Source organism: Cavenderia fasciculata (assembly GCF_000203815.1).
Source record: "Cavenderia fasciculata unplaced genomic scaffold Scf_Dfasci-G-p-12c09.r1-3, whole genome shotgun sequence".
Classification (NCBI taxonomy): domain Eukaryota; phylum Evosea; class Eumycetozoa; order Acytosteliales; family Cavenderiaceae; genus Cavenderia; species Cavenderia fasciculata.
The window spans coordinates 115,663-143,647 of record NW_004457736.1 but is presented as its reverse complement, the minus strand read 5'-3'; the positions used below and the strand labels follow the sequence as shown (position 1 = coordinate 143,647).

General features: G+C 35.4%; 8 protein-coding genes across 8 annotated transcripts; 4 read left to right on the top strand and 4 right to left on the bottom strand.

Annotated features, from left to right (window-relative positions):
* Positions 1 to 111: 111 nt before the first annotated feature.
* ionA (P-type ATPase) lies at positions 112 to 4,189 on the bottom strand (the record flags this gene model as incomplete). The annotated part of the gene is made up of 4 exons (XM_004361603.1): positions 112 to 1,334; positions 1,405 to 2,662; positions 2,743 to 3,138; positions 3,215 to 4,189. The coding sequence occupies 4 exons, from the start codon at positions 4,187 to 4,189 to the stop codon at positions 112 to 114; spliced, it is 3,852 nt and encodes a 1,283-aa protein (XP_004361660.1).
* Positions 4,190 to 5,461: 1,272 nt separating this feature from the next.
* DFA_05944 (splicing factor) lies at positions 5,462 to 7,303 on the bottom strand (the record flags this gene model as incomplete). Its single annotated transcript, XM_004361602.1, is given in 6 exon segments — positions 5,462 to 5,743; positions 5,835 to 6,047; positions 6,142 to 6,380; positions 6,400 to 6,484; positions 7,174 to 7,238; positions 7,294 to 7,303. The coding sequence occupies 6 exon segments, from the start codon at positions 7,301 to 7,303 to the stop codon at positions 5,462 to 5,464; spliced, it is 894 nt and encodes a 297-aa protein (XP_004361659.1).
* A 130-nt stretch (positions 7,304 to 7,433) lies between these two features.
* poxA (peroxinectin) lies at positions 7,434 to 12,373 on the top strand (the record flags this gene model as incomplete). The annotated part of the gene is made up of 8 exons (XM_004361601.1): positions 7,434 to 7,521; positions 7,613 to 7,836; positions 7,927 to 8,205; positions 8,275 to 8,579; positions 8,817 to 9,556; positions 10,420 to 10,477; positions 10,560 to 10,699; positions 12,363 to 12,373. The coding sequence occupies 8 exons, from the start codon at positions 7,434 to 7,436 to the stop codon at positions 12,371 to 12,373; spliced, it is 1,845 nt and encodes a 614-aa protein (XP_004361658.1).
* Positions 12,374 to 12,424: 51 nt separating this feature from the next.
* On the top strand, positions 12,425 to 14,056 carry DFA_05942 (prespore-specific protein; the record flags this gene model as incomplete). Its single annotated transcript, XM_004361600.1, has 1 exon — positions 12,425 to 14,056. The coding sequence occupies one exon, from the start codon at positions 12,425 to 12,427 to the stop codon at positions 14,054 to 14,056; it is 1,632 nt and encodes a 543-aa protein (XP_004361657.1).
* Positions 14,057 to 14,884: 828 nt separating this feature from the next.
* On the top strand, positions 14,885 to 15,793 carry DFA_05941 (alpha/beta hydrolase fold protein; the record flags this gene model as incomplete). Its single annotated transcript, XM_004361599.1, has 1 exon — positions 14,885 to 15,793. The coding sequence occupies one exon, from the start codon at positions 14,885 to 14,887 to the stop codon at positions 15,791 to 15,793; it is 909 nt and encodes a 302-aa protein (XP_004361656.1).
* Positions 15,794 to 15,899: 106 nt separating this feature from the next.
* xrcc1 (BRCT domain-containing protein) lies at positions 15,900 to 19,791 on the bottom strand (the record flags this gene model as incomplete). Its single annotated transcript, XM_004361598.1, has 6 exons — positions 15,900 to 16,089; positions 16,155 to 16,263; positions 16,353 to 17,406; positions 17,481 to 18,107; positions 18,188 to 18,468; positions 19,773 to 19,791. 6 exons carry the CDS (start codon positions 19,789 to 19,791, stop codon positions 15,900 to 15,902), a joined length of 2,280 nt encoding a protein of 759 aa, XP_004361655.1.
* A 524-nt stretch (positions 19,792 to 20,315) lies between these two features.
* DFA_05939 (putative zinc finger protein) lies at positions 20,316 to 20,851 on the top strand (the record flags this gene model as incomplete). The annotated part of the gene is made up of 2 exons (XM_004361597.1): positions 20,316 to 20,383; positions 20,494 to 20,851. The coding sequence occupies 2 exons, from the start codon at positions 20,316 to 20,318 to the stop codon at positions 20,849 to 20,851; spliced, it is 426 nt and encodes a 141-aa protein (XP_004361654.1).
* Positions 20,852 to 21,443: 592 nt separating this feature from the next.
* Positions 21,444 to 27,802, bottom strand: DFA_05938 (glycoside hydrolase family 63 protein; the record flags this gene model as incomplete). The annotated part of the gene is made up of 7 exons (XM_004361596.1): positions 21,444 to 22,718; positions 22,781 to 23,071; positions 23,159 to 23,967; positions 25,282 to 25,319; positions 25,520 to 26,864; positions 26,954 to 27,658; positions 27,745 to 27,802. The coding sequence occupies 7 exons, from the start codon at positions 27,800 to 27,802 to the stop codon at positions 21,444 to 21,446; spliced, it is 4,521 nt and encodes a 1,506-aa protein (XP_004361653.1).
* Positions 27,803 to 27,985: the final 183 nt, after the last annotated feature.

Here is a 27,985-nt window from a genome sequence, read left to right as displayed (position 1 = left end):
TTCTTTTTTTTTTTTTTTTTGATAACAAAAGTTTTTGTTATTTATTATCTATCAATCTAATTAATTAAATTTGTTTTCTATTATTATTAATATTTCTTTCTTTTTCTTTTTTTAGAAAGCTAAAGCCTTTGATATTTCGAAATTATGATCAAAAGCAATTCTCTTTCTTAATTCGTTCCAAGCAAATAGACAAAAGATGATTGGAAGTGGGAATGCCCAGTAGATTCCAGGGACGGAAGCGTTTTCGATAATATTGTGGACAAATGGAGTGTAGATGATAAAGACAAGGATACCAGCCTCAATGACAAGACCGAAATTGACAAACATGTTCTTCATGCCATGACGCCAGACGGGGACGACACGAGTCTTGTTGGTGATGAGGTTAAAGAATTGACACATGACCAATGTCATAAAGTAGGCTGTCTGAGCCTCTTCGAGTGCAGTGAGTTGGTAGTGAGCGTTACGAGCGACACCATCGCTGGTTACAAAGTCTGGAGCACCTTCTTGGAAATAATCTTTAGCAGTGTAGGGAAGATCTTGTGGACGGAATCCATAGGAGGCCATGACCAAGAAGAAGTTGAGGAATGAGGCAATAGCTTCGATTGGACCAGCTTGGAGATACGAGTAGGACAAGAGGTTGGTGGTCACCAAATGATCGACACCGAGCTGACGTGGTTTACGTGTCATAATGTCCTTTTCACCAGTTTCGTAGGCCAATGAAATGGCTGGAGCCAACTCGGTACCGAGATCGATACAGAGAATCAAAAACGAAGTAATGGCAAGTGGGATACCAGCAATAATGTTGAGGAGGAAAGGTGCAATTTCAGGAACAGCATGCGACAATGTATAGGCAATAGATTTCTTGAGATTATCAAAAATAATACGTCCCTCTTCGATACCGGCGACAATTGAGGCAAAGTTATCGTCCAACAAGATAATATCGGCTGTTTCCTTGGCGACATCTGATCCGACGATACCCATGGCAACACCAATATCTGCCTTTTTGAGTGCTGGCGAATCATTGACACCATCACCAGTGACGGCGACTACTTCCTTTCTCTTTTGGGCATTTTCAACAATTTGTTGTTTCTGTTGTGGTGAGGTACGAGCAAACACAATCTCACTCTTGGCAAGTACACGATCCCAATCCTTGTCAGTCAATTCACGGATTTGAGCACCATGCAACACAACAGCTTTGACTTCACTATCATCAACTTGGTCAAGTGGAATTCCCTTTTGTTCTGCAATATCTTCAGCTGTTGGCGATGAAATAATACCAACCTTTTTAGCAATTGCTTTAGCTGTAATTGGATGATCACCTGTAACCATAATAACTATAATAAAATAATAATAATAAGTAAACTATATATTTAATTGTATATATATATTTCTTTTTCTATTTACCTTTGATACCAGCAGTTTTACATTGATGAACAGCAAATGGAACATTTTCACGTGGTGGATCCAATAGAGAACAAAGACCAACAAAGGTCAATTGAGAGGTTGGGAAATTAAGAGTTTGAGCATCATAGAGATTGTCATGCATTGGACCGTATTCAGATTGATCGAGAATGATACGGGCGAAACCAAGACAACGTTCACCCATACTACCAAGAGCTTCATAGGCTTGGGTAAAGTCGTTTCTCCATTTGTCGTCAATCTCTACTTCTTTGCCATCGATCATGATCTTGGAGCACTTGGAGATGATAATTTCTGGGGCACCCTTCATCATGAGAACACGCGATGTGTTGGCTGGATTGGTACTCTTGTGAATAGAGAGTTGCCATTTGTTGGCAGAATTGAATGGAATTTCAAATACCTTTGGATTGGCAGCACGTACTTCGACAATCGGGTCATTCTTGTCACAGAGACGTACGAGGGCACTTTCAGAGGCATCACCGAGGATGAGACGTTGGTCAATTTGACGTTCCATGTTACCCTCCAAGAGCTTGTCATAGTCGGCACGATTACAATTGGCACAAATCTTGAGCAATTCAGCACAGGTGGTTGAATTCTTGTTAAACATTTCACGACCGACTGTAGCACCGTCGTCGATGGCCTTGACAATGGTACCGTCGTACCACATGTGACTGACAGTCATACGATTTTGAGTCAAAGTACCTGTCTTGTCCGAAGCAATCAGTGTGATGGATCCGAGTGTTTCGATGGATTCCAACTTTTTGGCATAGACATTACGTTTGGATAAACGTCTGGCTGTGACTGTTAGACATGCCGTGATGGTCGATGGTAGACCTTCTGGCACGTTGGCAACAATGAGACCCAAGACATTGATAAGATTTGGAATTGGCTGCAAACCAACACCAAAACCAATGACGAAAAAGATGATACCCATAGAGATACCGAGAATGGCGATAAAGTGGACAAATCTCTTGGTTTCGATTTGGAGTGTTGTCTCGGTCGTCTCTGTGTTGGAGGCAAGATCGGCAATCTTGCCAATCAGTGTATTGGTACCGGTACGGATAACTACACCACGTGCAGATCCATCCATCACCAAAGTACCATAGAAAGCAAGATTATGTGATTCGAGTGGATTGTCATCAGTACATGTTACCGTACATGACTGTGCTTCACTTTCACCTGTCAATGATGAATTATCTACTTTCATACTACTACATGTTATAACTCTAATATCTCCTGGTACCTAAAAAAAAGAATAATAAATATAATTAATTTGGTTAGTTTGAATAAGTTTTCTTTTTTCTTTTTCTTTTTTCTTTTTACCTTGTCACCAGCACTAACAACTACAACGTCACCAATGACAACATCTTCTACTGGAATTTTAGTTTCAGAGCCATCACGGACAACACGACAGCTTTGTGGTAATAGATTCTTAAACGAGTTCATAATATTGCTACTTTGTCTTTCTTGAGCAAATGTCAACATACAAGTAAAGATGACGATTGCCCAAAGTACACAACCAAGATACAAATTGACTCTTTGTGAAGTATCCAAAGCATAGGCGATAAAACAAAGTGCACCAGCAATTTCCAACAAAATCATGAAAAAGTTGGTAAAGCATAAAAATAATTGAACAAACCATGGTGTTTGTTTTGGTGGTTTCAATACATTTTTACCATATCTTAATAATAAAGTTGCTGCATCTTCTTGTCTTAGACCCTAAACAATAAAAAATAAATAAATAAATAGTTAGAAACAAATAAATAAATAAATAAATACATGTTTTTGTTCTTACTTGACTTTGAGATGGATCACTAAGATTAATATTTGTACCAAATTTTATAGCTAATTGTTCTAAAGAAAATTCATGTTCGTCTACATCATATTCAGCAGCTTTTTGTTTGACCTTTGCCTTGTCCTTGGTGGATAGGGGAGTATCGGCAGCTGGTTTTTCGGGTGAAGTAGGGGCAACACCAGTGATTGGAGTTGGTTCAATGGTAAGAGCAGGGCCAGTTGGGGGAGAGAGGACCTGTTGTGCATGTATAGTATTTCCAGTGGATGGTCGTGACAAATCCCTAAGTGGAATATCAATGAATTGTCCTCTCTGGATGGTGGTCAAAGAGGATTGTTGAGGGAGTTTGGAGGCATCGGTATCGGTACGTTGTCTACGTTCGCCAATTTGATACTTGATTTCGTGATAGAATTGTGGAATCTCCTTGGAGGTTCCAAAAGTGTCGATAGCCAACTTTGGATGGCCACTGCCACCAACAGACCCATTACGGGCACGTTGGAGTTTTTTACGCAGTTCCTTTCCGTCACCAGCTTGAAAGGTGTATCCATGTTGCTTTTGTACTGGTGGTGGTGATAATGAGGAACTTGAACCAGAGGAGGATGTTGTTGCACCAGCTCCAGAAATGGTCGTAGATGATGTCGCATTCGAATTCTTGTTTTGTGACATTAATCTACTAAGTGTTTCCATTGATAATCTGGATTGTCCACCTTCTCTATTTGGGTTTGGAAGTGTTACAGAATTTTGATAATAATTATCATTATTCATATTATTATTATTATTATTATTATTATTATTATTATTATTATTATTATTATTATTATTACCAACAAATAATTGTTCCAAATCTGTTTTTTGTTGTGTTTGTTGTGTTGGTGATGGTTCTTTTTGATCAATGATACTACCAGGATTTGGTTGTTCTTGAGGTGATTCCTCTTGATCTGGGGATGTTGTTGGCGTAGAAGATGATGAAGGATCCATGATTGATTAAGTATTTAGGCTCCTCTTCTTCTTATCTTCTCTCTTGTATTATAACTTTTAAAAAAGATTATAAACAATATGTGTCAAGGAATAATATATATATATGTAATACTAATGTTATTAATATCTAATAATACGTTCAGCTGATATTAATGACTATTATTACTAATACAACGAAAAAAAAGGATTATATATATCTGCAATATTATAATATATTATTATTATTGTGGTTGTTGTTATTATTGCTTAATTCCTGATGTTGTTATAAGAAAGCTATTATATTTCTATATATATATTTAATTATTATAATTATGGAGAAAGAGGAGATGGAGCCAGTGATATATAATATTGATATATATATATATATACCAGGCATATGATGATAGAAGAAATAAATTGGATGGATTAGTAACCGAGTTGGTATGTAGGTAGGTGTAGGATAGAATATAGTGGGGGGTACAGAGAGAGAGGAGAGAACGAAAGATAAAAATAAAATCAAATACACCACCCTTTTGTTTGTTTGTTTTTTTTTTTTAAAGGTTGATTATATTTGTGTCTTGTCTGTACAGTAACACAAACAAAAAAATAAGAATATGTTAAATTAAAACTATAGACAACCATACACATCATCTGATTAGTCTCACTGCCTTTGTAGATGACAGCTAGCTCCGATTATCTCTTAAAATGGAGTGGTGTCGCCTCGTTTTTTTTTCTTTTTTCTTCGTTTGAAACGAAGTGAACAAACATCATCGGTATAAACAAACGTGCTAACATATTTAAAATAAAAGTGATGGATAGAGATAGATAGATAGATAAAGTGATAATTACCTTTACTACTTTTTATGAAAGCGGGATGGTAGAAAGAAAGAAAACTGTCTCTGTCGATCGATTTGAATAAATGTTAGTGAGATGTGAACGTTAAATTCATTATCACCTCTCTATGTGGGAAATAATAAACTTTGTGTAGTAATAGGATTAAATAGATAATAAAAAAGATATAATATATATATCTCTTATTTTTAACAAGTACACCTGTCTGTCTATATTTATCTTTCTATGAGGAAACCCCTCCTTGTTCAGCAACAGCGCAGTAGATCCTCGTACAAAGACGAAAAAATAAAAATAAATAAAAAAACCTTTTGTGCATCAAAACCTTGAAATTCGATTTTCATACCCACCCCCAACTGAAATGCCTCTTCACTGTTTGGGAGATCATTTTAAAAATAAATATTTTTAAATAATATAATATTAATTAATTTGATTTTTAATTTTTTAATTAAAATACTCGTGAAGTGAAGGAGTTGCAGAAATTGAGAACTTTCCTTGTTGTTGTTGATTGTTGTTGGTTGGAACGACCACTGAAGAAGCACTATTATTGGCAGTGGAAGTAGAAGTAGTTGAAGTAGTATTATTTCCATCGTCAATGTGTAGTAAATGTTGAACATGTGGTTTCAACATTGATAAGACTTGGTAATCGTCGTCAATGTGCATCAAACATTCAAGATGTCTTGACATATGTGCTCTTCCTTGTGTCGTTGAACAAAATAGTATTTTCTAGATAACAATTAAATAATTATTAATATTAATACTAATATTTTTCATCATTATTATTATTATTATAAACAATTGAATGACATAATCATACATGAGGATTTAAACCATTATCAAATATTCCACTATCCTTTAAAATGGATTTAATTTTATCTTCTTCACTATCATCTTCAATCATTGTCATGAGGTAAATATCGCATTGTGATGTTAATTTAATCAATGCCTGCTTTTCAGATTCCATAAATTTATAACTACATATTCTTCGATCCGATGGTGATTCATAATGTACCGTCTTTTCAATTATTACCTAAATATATGGTATGTCAAAGTGTATCATGTTTAATAATCTAATAATATCTCAATCAAGCATCTATCAATGAGTACATGTATCGTATACATACATTTATAGTAGATATAGATATCTTTTTACTTTTAATTTGATTAAAAGGTATTTTCTGTACAATTGGTTGTTTCTTTTCCTCTTCCTTCTTTCTCTTGTCTCTTGGAGGTGATGGTTGATAACCTGGTGTTGGTGAATCACCTTCAATAAAATAAGATGATGATTGATTGCTTGCAGTAATCTCTTGTTGTTGTTGTTGTTGTTGATTCTCTTTACTACTTATTCCAAGCCATCTTCTACCTGCACCAAACAACCTTACTATCCACGTAGTAAATCTTCTTCTCAGTAGTACAATGAGTAGTGCCACCAGTATAATCGATAAGTAAAAGACTCCACTCCGTCTCCTAGAAGAGAACAGCAGTAGTGCTATCAACTTTATTTTGTTTATTCTCGAATCTCTTCCATTATTATTATTATTATTATCGTTATTATTATTATTATGGTTATTATTGTTGTTATTACTTTGACTCATTTAGTAACTAGTATAGCATAGCATGTGTTGTATGTACATGTTAATCTTTCAATAACACATTGAAAAACATTTCTACTATTTCGATTTGGGAGTCAGCTGAAACATACATGTGAAGTGGTGTTTTGAAGAAAGAAATAAATGCATATGAAATTCAAGTTCAACTTGCTGTTTTTTAATATCTCTTATCTATCTATTACTCCCCGAAAAGATTGGAAAAATAATAATAACAATAATAACAGTTTATTAATAACTTTGTAAGTACTTGTGAAAAGAGTAGTTTTGTTATTTTATTTTTTATTTTTTATTTTCATGTTTCCATACCTCTCCCTCCCTCCCTCTTTCCACCTTTTTACCACATCTCAACTACTATTTATGATGTTGGCACCACCACCTTCACCTAATTTTTGTTTATATTCAACTCCACTTTCAACTCTCAATGAGAGTGTGTGTTAGTCTGTCTACAATCTAATCTGATGATGTTGATTTTAAAATATTTAAAAACAACACTCATATATATATCGACGAAAAGTAGTATGGATGGAAGTGACCCTATTTAAACACACATGCGTGCCCTGACTTTTCATTCTTATCATCATTATTCATTGGTATTTTGTTATTATTATTATCTACAAGTATAATATCCACTTTTTGACTATATTATTAAAAAAAAAGAATAATTACTACTTTTCATTTTATATTATGTCTTGTTTAGAAATCTATAATATTTTTAATTACTTACTCGTTCTCTTTATTTAAATAGAGGATAGATATATATAGTCATTCAATTCTATTTGTACACCAATCGATCAAACTTTACCACCATGAATGGTACAAGTCAAAAACTGACTCTGTTGTCAGTATTTTGTATTTTATGTTTACTCTATCCATTTACTAATGGAGAATCTACTGGTATGTATAATGAAAAGAAATCACATTCAAAACAATAACCATTCATTTGATTAATCTCTCTCTCTATTTATTTTTTATTTATTTTTTTTAGAATGGAGATCCTATGATGGATCAAATAACAATTTAATCAATCCAAATCAAGGAGAAATTTATGAACCTTTTATTAGAGTTGCACAACAACAATTCTTTAACCCAGATGACTATCCAACCTTGTCTATTCCATTGTCAAGAGAAGTTAGTAATATTGTTTGTGATCAACAATCACCAGTTCCATCAAAGGAATTATTATCTGATATGTTTAATATGTGGGGTCAAGTACGTATCTAAAAAATATATATAATTGTTTGTTTATTTATTATTATTATTGGTTTTATTAAAATATTTCTTTTCTTTTCTTTTACTTAGTTTTTAATTCATAATATGGCTCATGCATTACCAACACCAACCAATGGTAAATACCCAGTAAAGGTACCACAATGTGATAAAGTATTTGATCCATCTTGTGAAGGAAACAAAACTTTACCATATTTTAGAACAAGAGTCACTGAAGTTGATTGCTCCACTCCATTCTCTACCAGACAAGAAAACAATCTTTGTATGGAACAAGTCAACAGTCTTTCAGCCTACATCGATGCCAAACCAGTTTATGGAGTTTTCAAAGCAAGAGTTAACCTTTTAAGAGCTGTATGTTTTTAAAACAAAAAAGAAAATATAGGAAGTTATTAATACAGTTATATTTTCTTTTCTTTTTAGTTTAAGAATGGTGAAATGAAATTAACAGATTTAGGAGAAAAGGGAGAATTCCCACCAAAGGGAATTGCTGGTTTGGAAATGGATAATGATGCTCGTAGATACCCAATTGATCAATTGTTTTCATTGGGTGAAAGACGTGGTAATGAAAATCCAGGTCTCACTGTTGTACACAACATTTGGTTGAGAGAACACAATAGAATGGCAAGAAAGATCGTCAGAGACAACCCTTCATTTGAAGACGAAAAGGTATTCCAAATGGCTAGATCATGCGTCATTGAAAACATCCAACAAATTACCTATGAAGAGTAAGTAGAAATGACAAAGGAATGATTAAAGGAAAATGATTACGAAAAAAGGATGGATACTTTTTAAAAAAAAAAAAGAACAAGTTGATTTTTTGAACCGGTTCATTGCTCGACCCATTTCGTTGCGAATTTGCGGGGGTTTGATGAATCATCAAAGATATTCTATCCCGATTCATATTTCCTCTTTTGCTACTAGTGACATCACTGACACTTTTTGTTTTTTGTTTTTTTATTCAGATATTTACCATCATTGTTGGGAGAGTCCTTGCCACCTTATTCGGGTTACGATGACGAAGTCAATGCACAAATATCCAACGAGTTCACAACTGTTGCATTCCGTTTTGGTCATTCTGAAGTTGGCCCCACCATCGAGAGTGTCAACGCCGATGGCACCTACAACCAACCCCTTCCTCTCAAGGACAGCTACTTTAACCCAAAGTGGTTGGAGGAACAAGGCATGGAGAATGTCATCAGAGGATTGAGTTACAAGCAAGAAGAGAGTGTAGACATTTACATGATTTCCGATCTACGTAACTTTTTGTTTGGTCGTCCAGGTGCCGGTGGCATGGATCTTGCCAGTCGTAACCTCCAACGTTCACGTGACCACGGTATCGCCACCTACAACACTGTCCGCAAGTCACTCGGATTCCAACCTGTCAACAGTTTCTCAGACATTACTAGTGATCCAGTTATCCAACAACGTCTCGAGGCTGCCTACAAGACAGTAGATAACGTAGAGTTGTTCACCGGTGGTCTATCCGAAGACCACATCGGAAATGGTGCCGTTGGACAAACATTCCATCGTTTGATCACTGAGCAATTCGAGCGTACTAGAAAGGGTGATAGATTCTGGTACGAACAACCATGGATGAAGCGTGTCAACGCTCACTGCGAACCAGACACATTTGCCAACATCATCAGAAGAAACACCAAAGACATGGGTCAACTTCAAAAGAATATTTTCCACATTCCAAATGGTAATAATCCTTTGGTCAACAATTAAAAAGACAAACAATCAATGAATGAATGAATGTGACCAGTTGTTACCCAGTAATTGAAACAAACAAAATTTAAAATAAATTCTATTATGTATTCTTAAAAAAAACAAACAAGACCAAACAGACATACACAACTATAGTATCAGATATCTAACAGAGAGAGAGATGTTCAGAAACAATGCAATGAAACAGATGACCAGGTGTAGATCATGTTTACATCTATAATCTGCAATGGTACGGTTTAAACGAGGTCTATGAACAGCAGCATTGTGTTGTTTCAACAACCATTGTTTGTTTTGTCTGTCGATAAATGTACTTTTGTTTACCCAGTGTAAATTACAGACGAGTCGTTTTACTGCCCTGTGTTGTTGTGTTTTTTCTTCGATCTCTAAAAAAAGAATGTTTGATTCAAAGGAGATCCAAGACACGAAAAAAATCATCCCTGAATAAAAACAAAGGTCACTCCCCCTAAACCCTTTCCTACTTTAAACACCACAAAAATCGTCACTGAGGGTTCTATAGGAGAGGTCACGATTTCGTTCTCCCCAGATAGATCATAGTCTCTGGGTTACTCACATTTTTCAGTGAATCCAATTGAGCATAGGATGAAACTAGAACGGTGTCAGTGCTTGAGGAGCCGGGGCAAAATGGAAGGTTTTTTCTTTGCGACCTGTGGAACAAAAAAATCCAATTAGCTCTGAAAAAATCTGGGCAGGGGTTCGTTTTTTTGATTTCTCGGCTGGGGGCAGGTGAGTGTTGCCCCTGTCATCACCTGAGAACCATCGTGACCACTCACGTCATCATCTTGACTTTTCCATGTTGTTTTTACAATTTTTTTTTAGTTCCTTCTCCTGTGTGTGAGTTGTCAACAAGTACTCCTTCTCCGTCGTCATTTCATTTGTTACTTCCAACTTTAAACAGACTTCTTTGTTTTCTCCTACCTTGCCTCCTTCTCCTATAATTTTATCTATCATTTTAAAAGCCGACGATCAATACAGACAGCAGACTCCTATATCTACTTTCAACAATCAAGTTTAGCAAATAATAATATTATACCTTTATTAAATCAATCAAATAATCAGCTGATACCGATACCAATACCAATACCAATACCAAATTTTTGTAAGTATCATACAGTCATATATTATCTTTTATTTTATTTTTTGTCGATCATATATCTATATATTGTTCGTTGGGGTTGTTTTTTATTTGTGTGTGTGTATGGATTACGTAATCCATAGCCCGTCGTGCACCTGGTGCTTTGGTTGGCCTGTGGGGCTGTTGAGCTCAACCCAAGCAATCTGGTGGGAATCGAAAATCGTGTCACGATTTTTTTTTTTTTTTTTTGGCAATTTTGGTTTTTTCGACAGGCATGAAAACTAAAAAATATTTCCGAAAACTTCTAGTTTTCCTCCTGGGCGAGCCTGTTGTGTTGTGTCCCGCTTGTTGCATTGCAGTGCTGGTGACACATCAACGACTAATCGTTATTTTATTATTTTAGTATTCCCCCACGGTATTATTTTATTTTATTCCTCTTCCTTCTACTCCGCATTTTTTAATTTTTTTTTTTTTTTCAAACCCTCCGAATCTAATCTCTACTTGCAGCAAGTCCTTTCTTTCTTTCCTACTCCTATTCAAACAATCGATCTCTCCCTAACCCTAAAACCCACCCAATATATTCTACCCTACTATTTGTACAAATCATTTTCATTTCCAAGCTCAATATACCTACCATATTCAGTCAGTATTATATATTCCTCTCACAATCAAATTGATTGACTGATCGATTGTTCAATCACATCAATATCATCCAATCCACTCACATCTTTATGCTTTGTGATATATCACAGTCGCCAGCACCCATACCCATCACCCACTGATGATTGATCATCAACATCATTGAAATTTAAATGTTGATCATCAGTCAGGTGGGTTTTCATTTAAATAATCTGTTTCTTCCTCTTCCAACGACACCACTACCCAACAACCATCGATGGAAACCAAACAGGTTTCAATGATCGTTGCACAACTTTTTCCATACACCCCCAACTCACTGTCTGCCAACAAAACTTTATCACGTGATAAAGCACGTATAGAGTAGAATGACCACCACCTCTCACACACACACACAACACCTTTTGTTATATAGATCGATCTTACAGCTTATCTCCACAATGTGTTTCTCTCTCTCTCTCTCTCTTTTAAACTCATCATCATCTTCCACAGTCAACCGATCACCCGTGTCCCAACTTTTTTCGTTAGATCTATCCCTCTCTTTGCCATACACCCGACGGACGACAACAACGATTCTTCTCCCCTTTACCCTCCTACAATCGTTGTGGGTGTATTTTCAGGAGTCAAACCTTGTTGGCTTTGCTTTGATTCACCAATAACAATCTTCTACTACTTGTTTGTGTGAACAACGCAACCCTACTTACCTATTGCGTTACTATCCCAATTGGTCACACCCCCACCCTACCCCCATCGCGGTGTTCATTGGATTGACAAATCGATGGAGTGGGGCAACAATATGTGTGGACAGATGTTGTTGTTGATCATCCACCCTCACACTGGGTGCTACTCTCTCCCTAGCAGATAAATGTGCTTGCCTGTGTTGTTGTTGTAACACATAATTATTTATTATCTTTTTTTATCTCTCTGTCGGAGGACTTGTGTGTGTGTGTGCGTGCTATACATTAACACTCACTACTACTACCTACCTACTCGATACACATTCCTTCCTTCCCTCCCTCCATCAATCCATTCCTTGCCCCTTTTTAAATAGCAGTTTATTAACCTTTTAATTTCTTCATTCAATACAGATAATTTTAAAACAAACCTTTCAAAATGTCACATAACTCTTTTTCAATACCCGGACAACAACAACAACAACAACAACAACCAGTCATGTCCAAAGAATCTACTTTTATTACAACGACTAGTTCATCATCGATGACCAACAACAACACCAGTCCACTACCACTCCAACGGGATCGCCGTTCCAACAGACGCAGGGTATCCTGTGGTTTCCATCACAAGCGTCATCAAGCATGTCCCGAAAACTGTGAGGGTAGAGTGTCCCACCCACCCGAGGCCCATCCACCCATCCAAGACAAGTTTACTGTCGGCTGTTCCGAATGCAAGTCGTACTTTCAAAATAAACTATTTATCTTGGCATCGTCGACTTCCCCCTCTACCACTTCTTCTACATCTACCAACAACAACACTGCTGCCACCTCACCTTGTACATCACCATCACATGTCAACAAAAAGAGAATGGTAGTGTCACCTGTCGAGATTATCGATAACATTAGAACATCTCCAATCATTTTAAACAACCTCTTGGCCGTCAACAATACCAACAACAACAATAACGGCGAGACTGACAGTCAATACAATTCATGCTCATCATCGCCATCTAGCTCACGTCCAATGTCGCCAATCTGCGAGGTTCCATCTATCAAGTCGTACGAGTCCTCTCCAACCTTTGCCAGTGCTTCGATTGCTTCGTTGTCAAGCAACCTTGCCCTTGCCAATAACCTTGCCAATACCCTCGCTGCTGCTGCCGCCGCCAAGCCAATCAACCTTGTCTCCAAGACCAACGTTGGCAACATCAACATCAACAACAATATCATATCCTTCCCAGTCAAGTTTGACAATGACCCACCCGAACCACAAAACCAACCACTACCACAACGTCGTGTGTCTGGCTCCATCATGGGCTCGTCACTCAAGAGAAAGTCCAATAACCAATCCCTTGAATTCATCGGATACGATGATAACTCTTCAACAGCCGTCCCAGACGACTCGTCACCAACCTCTACCCCACGCCGTAGCTTCAATGCCTCATCATTCTCATTCAACAACAACTCAATTAACACTGCTGCTGCTGCTGCTTCTGCTGCTACTCAACCAAGCTCTGCCGTTGCCACACCAACCTCACTCAGTACCCCCGCATCAGCCTCTTACGCACAGGCCACCAACTCTGCGGAGGCCGGTCTATTGCATCTCTTGGAAGCCGAAGTTGCCAAAGAGATAATGTCCCAAAAGGAAATAGAATTAAACGAAAGAAAGAAACTCCAAACAGAAGAAAAGGAGACCGTAGAACGCATCCAACAAGTGTTGGACTATCAAAAGATCCAACAACAAATGGAATTCCACAGACTCAAGAAACAAAATGAAGAACTCGAACAATGGAGAAGTAAATTAGACAATATGGAAAAGGATCTCTTGGTCAAAGAAGAGTTTTTAAAGCGACGTGTTGATTCCGTCCAACAACCCTCTCTTATCCCAACTCAACTACCAAAACTTTCCATCAACTCTAATTTATTAAAACATATTTCAACTGAAATGAACTTGTATACTCCACCATCCACAACAAACACAGTCCAACAACAACAACAACAACAACAACAACAACAACCAAAACAAATGTCATTTGATTTGTTACTTAACCAACAAATTCCACAAGACATTTAAAAGAAAGAGAGAGAGATAGAGATGAAAGATCAAGTTTTTTTTTTCCCAATGATCCCAATCCATCCAAGCAAATCAAATCAAATCAAATCTTCTTTTCACCCTTGAAAATCATATATTTTTCTTTTGTTCATACACAAACCAATCAATAAGTGTAAAAAGTTCTACCGATTGGATAATCTAGTCCAATCATACATATATATATATATTTATTTATTCTTTCCATCCTACCATCCCATACCCAACAACGTATATATAATCATTTTTCCCCAAAAAACAAACCAGAGGCATAAATATCAACTATTTAGAATTTTAATCACCCCCCCCCCCCTACCAGGCATAAAAACATTGTAAAATAAAAACACATTAAAAACCTTTCTTTAAGTACTTTCTTAATACTCAAAAATACATTAGTATAGGTGTATAGCAACATCTGTGAATCTGAAACTTCACCAACCATCCCAATCCAAAAAAAATAATTTTTTTTTTAAATTTTGTGTCTCTTCGCTGATTCTAGAATAGAATCTATTCCAACACATAATCCCGTTGTTGGAATGATCAGATTCAAATATTGTCGTGTTGAATCGATAAATATGTTTCGATATATATAGACACAAACATGTGGTCCGTGACAGAGGAGTCGAGACTAGATAGACTGAGGGTAATATCCTTGGATTCCAATCATTGATTCCAATACTTTCCCCACAACTATAAATACCTTGTAAACTTGTTATTTAAAATATCATTCAATTCAATTAAATACAAATACCAACAAATAATCATACAATTTAAATCATCATCACCATTATCTCATTAATTTTTTATTAAAAAATGACATCAACTATTAAATATAATACAATCAAGATTGATAATCAAAACATCTTTTATCGTGAAAGTGGTGACAAGAAGAACCCAACTTTAATCTTATTACATGGATTCCCATCATCGAGTCATCAGTACCGTCATTTATTGGCAGACAACAAGTTGACTGAAAAGTTCCATTTAATCGCACCTGATTACATTGGTTATGGTCAATCTTCTATGCCATCAACCAAGGAATTCGAGTACACCTTTGATAACCTATCAGTCGTCACTGAAAAGCTTATCAATGCCTTGTCTATTGAAAAGTACAGTCTCTATGTATTTGACTATGGAGCTCCAATTGGATACAGACTTGCTCTCCGTAATCCTGAAAAGATTCAATCGTTCATTGTTCAGAATGGTAATGCCTATGATGAAGGTATTGATAACGCTTTCTGGGCCAACGTCAAAAAGTACTGGGCTGAACCAACCAAAAAAGAAAACATTGACTTTGTTCTTGGACTGATCACTGCTCAAACCACTCAATGGCAATATTTGAATGGTGTTCAAGAAAAGGACAAGAGCTTAGTTGCCCCAGATGGATATGTCAGTGACCAATACTACCTCGATCGTCCAGGTAATGGCGAGATCCAAGCTCAACTCTTGTTTGACTATGGCACCAATCCAGCCAAGTATCCAGCATTCCAACAATACTTTAGACAATATCAACCACCAATGTTGATCGTTTGGGGAAAGAATGATGAAATCTTCCCAGCTGAAGGTGCTTACCCATACAAGAAAGACATCAAGAACCTTGATTTCCATCTTTTCGAAACTGGTCATTTCACTCTTGAAACTCACCACCAAGAAATCAGTCATTTAATTAATCAATTCCTTACAAAGAATATTATTAATAATCATGGTAAATCTTCAAACTAATTGAAATAAAACAAAATAAATAAATAAATAATAAACATATTTATTATTATTATTATTTATAAATATTTGTATCATTTATTTAATACTTTTTTTGTTTTTTTTTTTTTTAACTATCTTGTACAATTAAATGATCAAGAGGAGCAACAAGTTTAGAATAGTTGTGACTCTTGATAACAAAACTTGGTTTGACAAATTGAATAGAAGGATTCTTTTTTTGTGTAAGGGCAAATGATTTTTCCCATGTTCTATCTGTAACAATATACCTAGTTGTTGTCTTTGGAATTGATGCAATTATACTAAATAAATAAAAAAGGAAAAATAAATATATGTTTAAATTATTATTTGTTTTTTTTCTTCTTACCCTTTGTAAGCAATAATATATCTTGTAACTGTTGATTTTAATGTTTCATCTTTGAAACTAAGATAAAATTCAATACCATCGAAAAACGATGGTAATGGGTCCAAAATATCTAATACAACAAAAAATAAATAAAATTAATAATACAATTCTTTTCTTTTCTTTTCTTTTCTTTTTTTTTAATATTTATATATTTCTTACATTCTTTTCCTTTGTTTTGAGATAAATCACCAAGTTTTGCAGTTGGATTTCTTTTAAAATGTTCAGGAAGTATATCATTGTCTTCATCGGTATCATCATCACCATCTTGCATAGAGTCGTCAGTGAAATCACCAAACATGTTATCATTGGGTTGTAATTGTTTGGCGGATATCATTCGTGTCAACTCTTCTTTAATAACAAGAGCACTCAACTCTTGAGTGGTATCGTGGAATAAAACCTCGTCATCAAACATTCCATGTGACTTTTTTCTCAATACTGGTGAAATTGGTGGTGTAATATCTTGATCGTCATCCTGTTGTTGTTGTTGTTGCTTTTTAGGTGGTGCCTTTGGTTTGGTAGAATATTTCTCTTCTTGCTTTTTATCCCATGATTTGTGTTCTCTTGGTCTCCTCCTTGGAGAAGAGTGTTTTCTGACTGCATCCTTTACCAAAGGATCCGATGAACCATAAGTTCTCTTTAAAAATTCCATACCCTCAGCAAACATATCGTCAGTGTCTTCTGCTACAAACTTTGGTTGACCATCCTCATCATCTGTAGATGATCCATCGTCATCGTCGTCTCCACTACTATCTACATTGCCAGTGTCGATAAAATCATCGTTGAGATCGTATGCATTTGGTCCATCTTCCTCGTCTTCAGTGTCACTTGGGTCAAGTGGATTTGAAGGTGCCTTTTTCTTCCTTCCTTTTCCTTTTCTCTTTTTACTAGTTGTGCTGATAGTTTTTGGTTTCTTTTTGTTCTTTTCATCGTCACTGTCACCGTCCTTTTGTTTGACAGATTCTGTCACTTGGAAAGATTTAATTGGTAGACGATCCTTTTGTTTGTAACACTCTTCAATCCACTCTGGCAATACAATTGAACCACCAGATTTGTTTGCTTGTTTATATTTTGGTGTATCAATAAGTGGTGTAATCAAATGTGTTGCCTCTCTACACCAATCAGGTTTATACCCAGCTCCCATTTCAATTGCTTTCTCTCTTATCATTGCTTTTTGTGGATTAACTATACCTCCAATAACTATAACTACTCCTTTCTACAGTTTTAAAATAAAATTGAGTTAGATAATCAGTTTGATAATGGTGATTTGTATTGACGTGTGTGACATACCAATAAATGACCAAATGGAGTTTGATATTTTTGTCCTTTTGGAGTAAACTTTGGTAATGTTTGAACATCATCTTCACTATCAGTTTTGATATCTTCCATTTCTGGTTCTTTTAATATTGATGATGATGATGGACCACTACTCTTTTTCTCTTCTTCATCATCTTTTGGGGGATCAAGAGAAAATGATGATTCTCTTTTAATTGTAATCGATTTACCTGGAATGATGTTGGATAGAATGGATTGTGACTTTGCTATACTTTGGTTTGTTGCACTTGTTGTACTAGTATTGTTGAGATCCAATTGAACAGTACCTTGGTTTATCAACTCTGTTGGCACTGTAATATCCTCTTCTGTTTTGTTCAAGTCGGTCATTGATTCATCGCCATCACCTGTTTTAAGAATGATCTGTTGTGTTGATGTCTTTTTCAAAGGTGAATAAAACTTGATAAATGACAACCCAATGTTATCCTTGCCAAATGGTTGTTTACAAACAACTCTAACCTTTTCCCATTTTCTATGTGATGTTTGTGATGCCAATTGATTACCTTCGAATCTCTTTGTTTTGTTTCTATTTGTATTATCTTTACTTTCACTTCCAGTCATAAATGATGTCATTGGTACTAATAACTATATATAATAACAGACAAATAATAATAACATTAGATACATTGATATATAGATATAAATCAATTGATTGATTCGCTTACTTGATATTCAGTATCTTCCCAATTTGAATAACCAACCAATACTTCTATAAAAGCAGAACCTGCATTACCTATATCGATAGCCTTGATGACAGTTGGTTGTGCAAATTGAATAACGATGCTTGCTTCACCAACCTTTTCATTGGTTTGCCATGTTCTATAGGTATCTTCAACCAACACATTGGTTGCCTTGTTAATATCACTCTCTGATGAACATGTTACAATCGATGCTTCTGTTTGTTGTACATTCTTTGGTGCATCAACTACTAAAGATGTATTCATTGCTTATTATTATTATTCGTTTCTATTAATATCTAATCTCTATGTATCTATCTGTTAAAACTTGCAAACTACAAAATCACAAAGATATAAATTACAAAAATTTGTCAAAGTCTCAAATATCATCCTTCTTAGAATTTAAATTCCTCATTGCAAAGTAGCAGACTCCCTAAAAAAAATATTCTTCTTTCAAAAATGCTAGCTAGTATTTGCTCTCTGAAATATTATTTTGGTTTCGTAAACTAATAATTTAATTTGTTTATTATTATTTTTATTTTTTTTAATAATTAAAAATATCTTGTAAATAAATTGAATTTTATTGATTAATTTGAAAGTTGTTATTATTATTATTTATGAACTACTCGGCAAGTTCTATTCTTCTATTACAACTTCAAATAATTAATTAAATTAAAAAGAATATTATTGTGAAAGAGAGAAATTAAGATCTTCTAAACCTAAAATTGTTGATCACCATGGAGAAACAAAGGAAATCTCCCATACAAACACTGATTCGTAGAACAAAAAAGAACAAATTTGCTTGTCACGATCAGAAATTAATTTTTTTTAATTATTCTTTTTTTTTTTTGCTGACTCAAAAAGCCTGTTTTTTCATTCACGCATTCATTCACACACAAAATTAATAATAATAATAACTCGATTTTTTTTTTTTCTCTATCTCACAAAGTTCAATTGTATATAAAACAAACACAACTTCCACTATCTTTTAATATATATATATCTCTTATTTTATATTGTAAAAATTAATTGTACATAAAGCGTAACAACAACAACAACAACAACAACCATTCCCTTTTTATATCTATCTTCCCACATTCCCATTCTTTTAAGAGTAAGTTAAATAAATATTTAAAACGCAGCAACAACAGACAAACACAACACACATTTATATAGCACGAACATTAAAAAAAAATAAACCACCTTTAGGTTGGTACAGATACACAACAGACAAACAGTAGTACAAGTAATATAGTAGCAGTAGCAGCACAGTAATAAAAGAAGAATATTCTTCCTTTTTTTTTTTTTTCTTTGTCGTCGTTATCGTTTTGTCCACGCGACTTCACCCTATCTCTTCCATCTCTGATCTATCTATTTTTGTACATGCTATCTCACCATCACCCAACGACAAGGCAGTACTGACGCAACCAGAGAGATCCAGCAAAGCGGAGCAGCAGCAGGAGAAGAAGTTAAAGAAGAATGCGTTTTTCAATTTTTCAATTTTTTTTTTTTATTTTTTTACTTGACAATCCATACTCCCTCACCTTTTTGACCACAACCAACAAAAACATACCACTTATTAATTCACTCATTTCCTACACCTTTTTGGAGAATATTTGTAACATTCAAACACAACCAAGCACAATTTTCATTTTTTCACCTACTAAGCATAATAAACAGCCTACAACAAAAACAATAATAACACTATTATTAGGTCATTCTATTTCATTTTTTATTATCTTTTTCCATACTCTGCTGCTATTAATTTTTCAGCAACCTACCTTGGTGTTGAACAAACTTACTGTTTAATCAAACTATTTAGTTTTTTTCCTTTCCTTCCTTTTCAACCAATAATAATTATTTATTTCTTATTCTTTTCTTTTTTTTTTTTTTTAAAACAATCACAATTTATCTAATATTTCCTCTTCCTGTACATTATAGCAGCCACTATACATAACCAACAACAATAACAAAACAACAACATAATTTGGTATTAAAGCAAACCGATCAATATTTGTATATTATATAAACAAAACAGACACTAGAATTTCAACTTTTTCCCAACTATCCTCAATCTTTTAAATAATATATACACATCCCCAACAATAACTCTAAAATGGAAGGCGACTCTACTCAAAAATCATCAACTCCAGTACCATGTGCTAATAATTGCGGTTTCTTTGGGTATGTAAATACTAAAACATAGCAGCATATAAGAACAACAAATGAACAAAAGTATTAATCATCTCTCTCTCTTCCTCCTCCCATCACTACTACTATTATTATTACTTTAGTAACCCATTGACAGAAAACTTTTGTTCAAAGTGTTACAGAGACATAAATGCCTTGAAAAAGGTAACCGAAAAACCACCAGCTGAAGTAAACAGACCTGAAGAACCAAAGGAACAACCCATTGAAGGCATTACAGAAGACCAAGTTGCCAAAAAGGTTCAAGTCGACACAACAAAATGTTTTAACTGCTCAAAGAAAGTTGGTTTATTAGGATTCAAGTGTAGATGTGATTATGTATTTTGTTCAGCTCATAGATATTCCGATAAGCACGACTGTAGTTTTGATTACAAATCGGCTGGTAAGGCTGCTCTAGCTAAAGCAAACCCTATCGTTGCCGGGTCCAAAATTCACAAAATATAACAAATTTTAATTTATAAATAATAATAAACAGAATATAGAATACTAAACTAAAAAAAAAAAGGAAAGGAATGGTTTTTTTTTTCTTTATTTTATTTAATTATAAATATAAATATACAGTAGCAACAACAGCAGCAGGAGCAAAGCAAGAACAACATTTTATAGATTTATGGAAACATTTATGATACAACCAACATTCTCATATTTTTGGTAGATTATATTTATTTATGGATGGAATAATAATAATAATATTGGAGCATAGTTTACAACCAATTACTTTCAAACAAACAGATATATTATTTGGTGGTTTGATTTAAAACTAGTGATTGCATCCACAACAAGCGACAATATTAATATTATACAAATAATATTATGCAATCGACACCCCCACCATTCAAAACGAGTGGTTAAAGCAATTTGTGGAAAAGTGGTTAATACTTTTTCCAAAATAAGAATAACAAGCAACCATAAACATCCAAATATATTTGGATAGATCTCCTTTTCGTATTGGTTCAATTATACTCGAATTTGGTTGGATAGAATGGAATGAAAAAAAAGAATTGAAATAAAATGGTAATTTAATTTAAATTTATTTTTAAATTGTTAAAGAGAATTGATCACTAAGGATTAATAATACCAAAGAAGTAGAACCACAGAATGGATGTGCACCTTGACCATTTCCTTCAATTGAGTGGTATTGTTCCCAGATGAAACCAGAGTCACGATACACCAAATAGACATTGTGGACCAAATTGTGTCTGAGAGAATGATAGGTTTCGTAGAATGAGATTTTAGCTGCTTTGGGTGGTTCCACCATGTATTTGGTGTGTATGGCATTGGTGAGAATATAGTTGTAGTTGATCCAGATGGCACCTCGCCATTCATGGTTATTCGAGTTAAAGTAGGGGTCACGTACTGCAAGTGATCTCAATCCATGTCTTGACCACAGTCCCCTGATATCCTTGACCGCGTTGAGTTTGTCGAGGAGGTATCGGTCATTTGAATCTTCCAATCCCAACAAGAGAGGCATAAAGTTGAGGATACCATAGACATCAACCTTTTCAACTTTGATGGTTGGTTTGGTGGTCGTAATCTTGACGTCATAGTATTTACTAGTGTACGGATCCCAATGATACTTTTTGAGTTGTTCAAGCACGACACTTTTATCGTTGCGGTAGTCTTGTGACGACTCCTTGATGGTTTCGGCGATTCTGGCCATTCTACCAGCTGCATAGGCAACCCAAGCGGCAGCATCCAAATGCAAGTAGTTTTCTTCTTGTTCAAATAGCTCGTTTTGGCTGTTACACGAACCAAAGTTGCATCGTGGGTAGTCGGTCATACCACTGGCAATCAAGACGGCAGTACCATTTTTGAGGTTGGATTTTGAGAGATGATCCATCTTCCAACTAAAGAGTTTTGGTACCTTGTCCGATTCTAGTGTGTCCCAAAAGTATTGGTAGTACTTGCCGAGTCGTGGATAGGCAGCGCGAAGGAACTCGAGTATTCTAGCAGACTCATTCTTGCAGTCCGAGGTAACCGTAGATTGTGTGTTGGATGTACCTTGGAGACATTGGTAGACTTGATCAATCAACCTATCAATAGCCATCAAGATGGTGGGTGGGTTGAGTACACGTGGTGATTGTACGATATCCTCATTCTTGTTGTTTTCCAATGCAAATGATGCAATTTCCCGATCCAATATTTGGTCATGAGCAATCCAACCATTTGCATCCATCGTATTTAACCAACTAGACAAGATCTCAAGTGACATGTCAGAATCAAAATGACCAACTACCAATTGATGTAAACCTTCATCCCAAAGGAATGGTCTACCAAATATTGCTCTACTTGGTGTTGTTCCAAATAATGTCTAAACCGAAAAAGAAAAAAGAAATTAGTAAATTTAATATTTATCTTTTTTTTTTAACTTACAGAGTCAGGAGCAATTTGAATTTTATTAGTGATTGGATCTCTGTATTGAATATTACCAGACCAAAAACCAATACCACCAAACATATTAGAAAGTACTATTTTTCCAAACTTTCTATATTCATCTGTTACAAACTTGTTGACTGGGAACTTTAATTCATATTTTGTTTCAAACTTTCTATTATGTTGATCCCAAATCTCATCGAAATTAGTTCTAGAGATTTTAGTAAAAGTTTCCTTTAACTTTGCTTGACTTAATTCTTTTTCACCATGACAAGTAAATGATATTTCAACCTAAAAGTAAAAAGAAAATAAAAGAAAATAAACTAAAATAAATATATTTTCTTTTTCCTTTTCTTTTTCTTTTTAAATTATACAAACATTAAAAGGAGCAGTTAAAACTCTTTGAACAACTAAAAGGTTACTATTCTTTTCAACGATATTGGGAAGTGTTGGTACAAAAACAGTTTGTTGTTTCTTTTCAGAACTCAACCATTTACTGTAGTAGCTTTGAATGTGTTCTTTGGTTGATTCGTCAAACATGACGGTTGGAATGTCCCATCGATTGTCTGATGTTTCCGACTGACCATAGTAACGCCAATCTTGGACACTTGGTTGTGTGTCTAGGAACATTGAACTCTTTGGAGTGTTTGTGGCATCTAGATTACTGAGTGTCATTGTGTATCTACCAAGTTCTGGGTGAGAACCATCAATGTAAACATCCTTTTCACCTTTAGAGACACCGTCAGTTTGAGAGTAGGTCAAACCTTTACCATCCTTTTGATCAGTCATACTTTCATCTTGGATATAGTAAAAGAGTGATGTCATTGGAACAGGCTTGGTTGTGTTTAATTGACTACCACTAACACGAACACTCCAGTTGGTCTTGTCCTTTTTAATAAACGAGATGATCAGCTTTAGATTACCAGCCTTGTCTTCAATCTCTTGTTCTCCATAGTTGTAGCCGTCGTGTCTGATCCATTCGTATCGTTCCACTCCGTCAATGGCTTGGCCTCCCACACGGTGCAAATAGCGAGTGTACAGTTTATCAATGTTTGGTACCGACCATATCAAACCCGCCGTGATTGGTTGTTTACTTCTGCTCTTTAATGCATGATATAGGTGTGGTTTATAAGTACCCCAGTACAACTTTTCATTTAATCCTTCTTTACCAGTCTCTATTACATTATCTAAAAAGTAATTAAAAAAAAAAAAAGTAAAAGAGAGTTAACATTGATTAGTTTCACAAAAAAAAAAGAAAAACAAACAATTAATATTTAATAATGATTATAATTTACCTGTATATGGATTGGATGAGTTTGTAGAACCCAATAAAAGTATAGTAATCAAGCAAGCAATCAACAATATTTTAGTAAAATACTGGCTTCTTTTTGATTTACTATATCTTCCTCTTTCTCCTCTTTCAATTTTCATTGTTATTATTATTATTATTGTTATTAGAGATAGAGATCAATCTATTCTTTTTTAATTATTATTATTAATGTTTAGAACAAATATATATCTATAATTATTACAATTTATATATTGGTAATGTTAACTATACCCTTTTTCGAATGATAGGTGTTTATTGATGGATGGAGTTAATTTTTTGAATTATTGGTGAGATAAAACAGGTGTGCGTGGTGGTTGAATGAGTGAATGAATGAATAAATGTGGTAATGAAGCAGGATGGGATGGGGAGATTAGATGAGCTTGTTTTATCTATCTATCTATCTATCTGTAGCTATAGTTAGGGTTAATCAATTATTATCATTAGGTTTAAGTTGAAGAATAAGAACTACTCAACTAGTTTGGATCACTAGTTTAAATGGAACACTATGATTGTTGGGGATTGGTTGTTTAGTTAGAAGGTAATTAGGTGTCGTCGTCCCGCCCCCATCATCATTCTATTCAATTCTAAAGTTCAAAGAAGCATTAAAATTTTAATCGTTGCGTCTTCGTTGGTTGGTGATATTGCCCTTGATGTTGCTTGATTGCAATGGCTTAGGACATGCCCTCCCCATTAAAATTGAATCACTCGTTTAAGTTAATTAAATTTTCCTGGTCGACCACTATAACGCGCAACATCAAACACCACTTTCCTTTTTAGGGTCAATATGTGAAAATGTAGATTCATATTCTCTTTTTGAACACTTTCATACAACCAACCTAACGATTATTAGATCAAGAGATACATGTTGAGACTTTGGTACTGAGATTAAGAGGGAAGAGAAATAAAGATTCTGAAGATGAATGAGTAAGATATATAGAACACAAATTAAAAAATAATAATGAATTAATTCACTATAGTAATATTCATTGTAATCTCGATCCTATTACTGTTAACTACCGGTGGTTTGGTTGATCTCTTTATCGGCACCAACCAGCCCGTACATATGTATATTATCACAATCTAAAGCCATTGTATTCATCTCGTACGAATGTTTGTGCAGTCACCTGGATCTATGACACTCCTTTATCTATGGATCAAAACCTATGAATACCCCATCGCCTAGAACCTCTGACCCCAGAACATCTCTTACTATTTATAAAAGGTAACTAACTACCAACATTCACCACTATCTTTAAAGAGTCGAAACCTTATTTATTTAATTATTTATTATTAGTTGTACATATGATAGGATACATTGTTGATGGGCACTGTCGGCACTTGTTTCAAAGTGTTATTGTTGATTATCGTTGTACAGAGGATTATCACCAGATGTTGGTTTGGTTTCATACAATGGGTTGGCATTTGCAGCACCAATCTTGCCAGCTCGTTGTGTCTTCCAATAGTCGTATCCCTTCTTTCCTCCAAACACTGCGAGACCCAGAGCAACTGCACCGGCAACTACCACACCTGCAATGACGGCGGTGGAAACGACAGCAGCCGTTTTACATACAAATGGATAGGGATCACGGTCATGATACTCGCAAGTCTCTGTTTGATTGTTGCATATTCCTACTTGACATTGCGGACGGTTGGGTGTGCAGGTACGATTGAGCGACAAGCATCCTAGACGCTCATCACAATAGCCCTCGAGACAATAGGCAGCGGTTGTGCAGTTTCTTGGGCGGAGAAGACAACCCATTGACTTGTCGCAGTAGCCAACTTGACAGTTTCCTTCGTCGGGACAGGTTACGCTTTGCAATGTGCATCCTTTGGTCTTGTCACACGTGTAGAAAGAGCACTTGTCGGGATCGGCAGGACACTTTATTGGATCGAAAAGACAAGTTCCATTGGTAGAGCATGTATTGGTTGTGCACGCATTGGAATCTTCACAAAGAGAGTTGACTAGTTTACATGCATAGGCACCATCGGATGCGTTGCAACGGCTACAGGTCCCAGGACAAGCAATATAGGGGTGGGTTATTACACCGGTGGCGATATCACACAAATCTTTGTTACATGGGTCATTATCGTTAATCTCTGGGTTGTCTTTGAATGTCCACTTGCCCGTGGCAGAGATACACTTGTCGAGCACCTGGCATGGGTTGGGGGTACCGGAACAATCGTTGCAGTTGGCAATCTCATTGATAACACATGGATTGGTAGTATTTGCAGGGTTGCATGTACCATACTTGCACTTGTTGACAACACCATTCTCGACAATCACCGTTGGACAGGTTGGCTGAGAGGTACATCCATCTGGTCGACTTGTATCACACGAGTACTTTTTGCAGACGTCTGTGCTGGTACAGGTCTTTGGACTACGATTACAGGTTACCCCGTCGGCAGCACACTTGACGACCTCACAGCTGTTTGCCGGGACACAGGTGGGTGTGTAGACACATCCTACGGCTCCATTGGTACAAGTTGATGATTGGCATGGCAATTTATCGCAAGGGGATGGATTCTTCTTTGGATTACCAGTGGCAGGATCACAAGTGTAAAACGAGCATTTGTCATTCATACTATCATAACTTCTGTTAGTGTAGACACAATAGTTTGACATTTGAGAAAGGTCTGGAATATTTGTATTCCAAGCTGGACATTTTGCATCCATACACTTGTTACCAGCATACTTTACACATGCCTTGTTGACATCACAACATTCTCCTGCACCATTACAAACTCCACAATAATCTAAAATAGAAAACAAAACCAAAACAAAAAAAAAAAAAGTTAGTGAATGGATTAAATTTAGAGTACTCTTTTGTTTGGTTTCAACTTACCAGTTTGAGAACAATCTAGAGGGAAATTAATTTGGAAACCCATATGAGAACCAGTTGTTTGACGTTCACAATAATAGAAATCAAATGAATAGACACCATCATCGGTCAGACCGAGTTCTTGTGCTTTCATCGTGTCAAACACGATCGAACCATCCGCATAATAGTGGAGACCACCCAAATCCATGGCCAACTTGTTGTTGATGTATACCCAAACATCATCATCTCCTCTAAAGTTAAATTGCATTGGAGGACTGGTCAGTCTGAATTTGAAAAAGGAGTTCATTTTCAGACAAAAGTGGTAGTTGTGGTATTGGTTGGCGTTTGGAACATCGTAGTAGAGTTTGTAACCCTCGGCATCAAACCCGAGTTTGGCGGACGAGGTACCATCAATTGGGAAGAAAAAGTCGTTCTTGTACTCGTAATAGTCTCCTTTTTTGGCAAGTAGAATGGAAGTGTTTAGATAACGATTGATCTTTGATGGCGTGTAATCTGGCGAGAAAAAGTATTTGAAATTCTGTGGTACGTACATATTGCCTCCTATATTTATTTTATTGGCTGGATCCAGCGACACCAACTCTGGAATTTTAGATTTAATATCTAGACTAGATTTAACCATTCCTCTAGTGACTTTACCAGCTGTTGGAGGTTCAAAATTACCATCTACCGCTGGATGGTGGTCAAATATTGATACTTTCATCAATACCTCTATTTTTTTTTGGTTGAGAAGAATATTATTAGTCTGATATTGTTGGGGGGTTTCAATTTCTATCTTTTCCTTCTTTTCTATTTACCTTGACAATATATTACAATGGGAAGTAATAATAGAATAATTAAAAAATACTTTATCATTTTTTATGTTTTTTTAAAAATAATTATTTACAGATAAATTATACAAATCTTTTAAAGTGATTATTAAAAGTCTGACTATTGATCATAGATAGAACCAATCCATAGAATGTATTGTGATTAAAGTAGGACGGTTAATTGAATGGTTCTATTTCCTTGATGGGGTTTTAATTATTCTGAATTTGA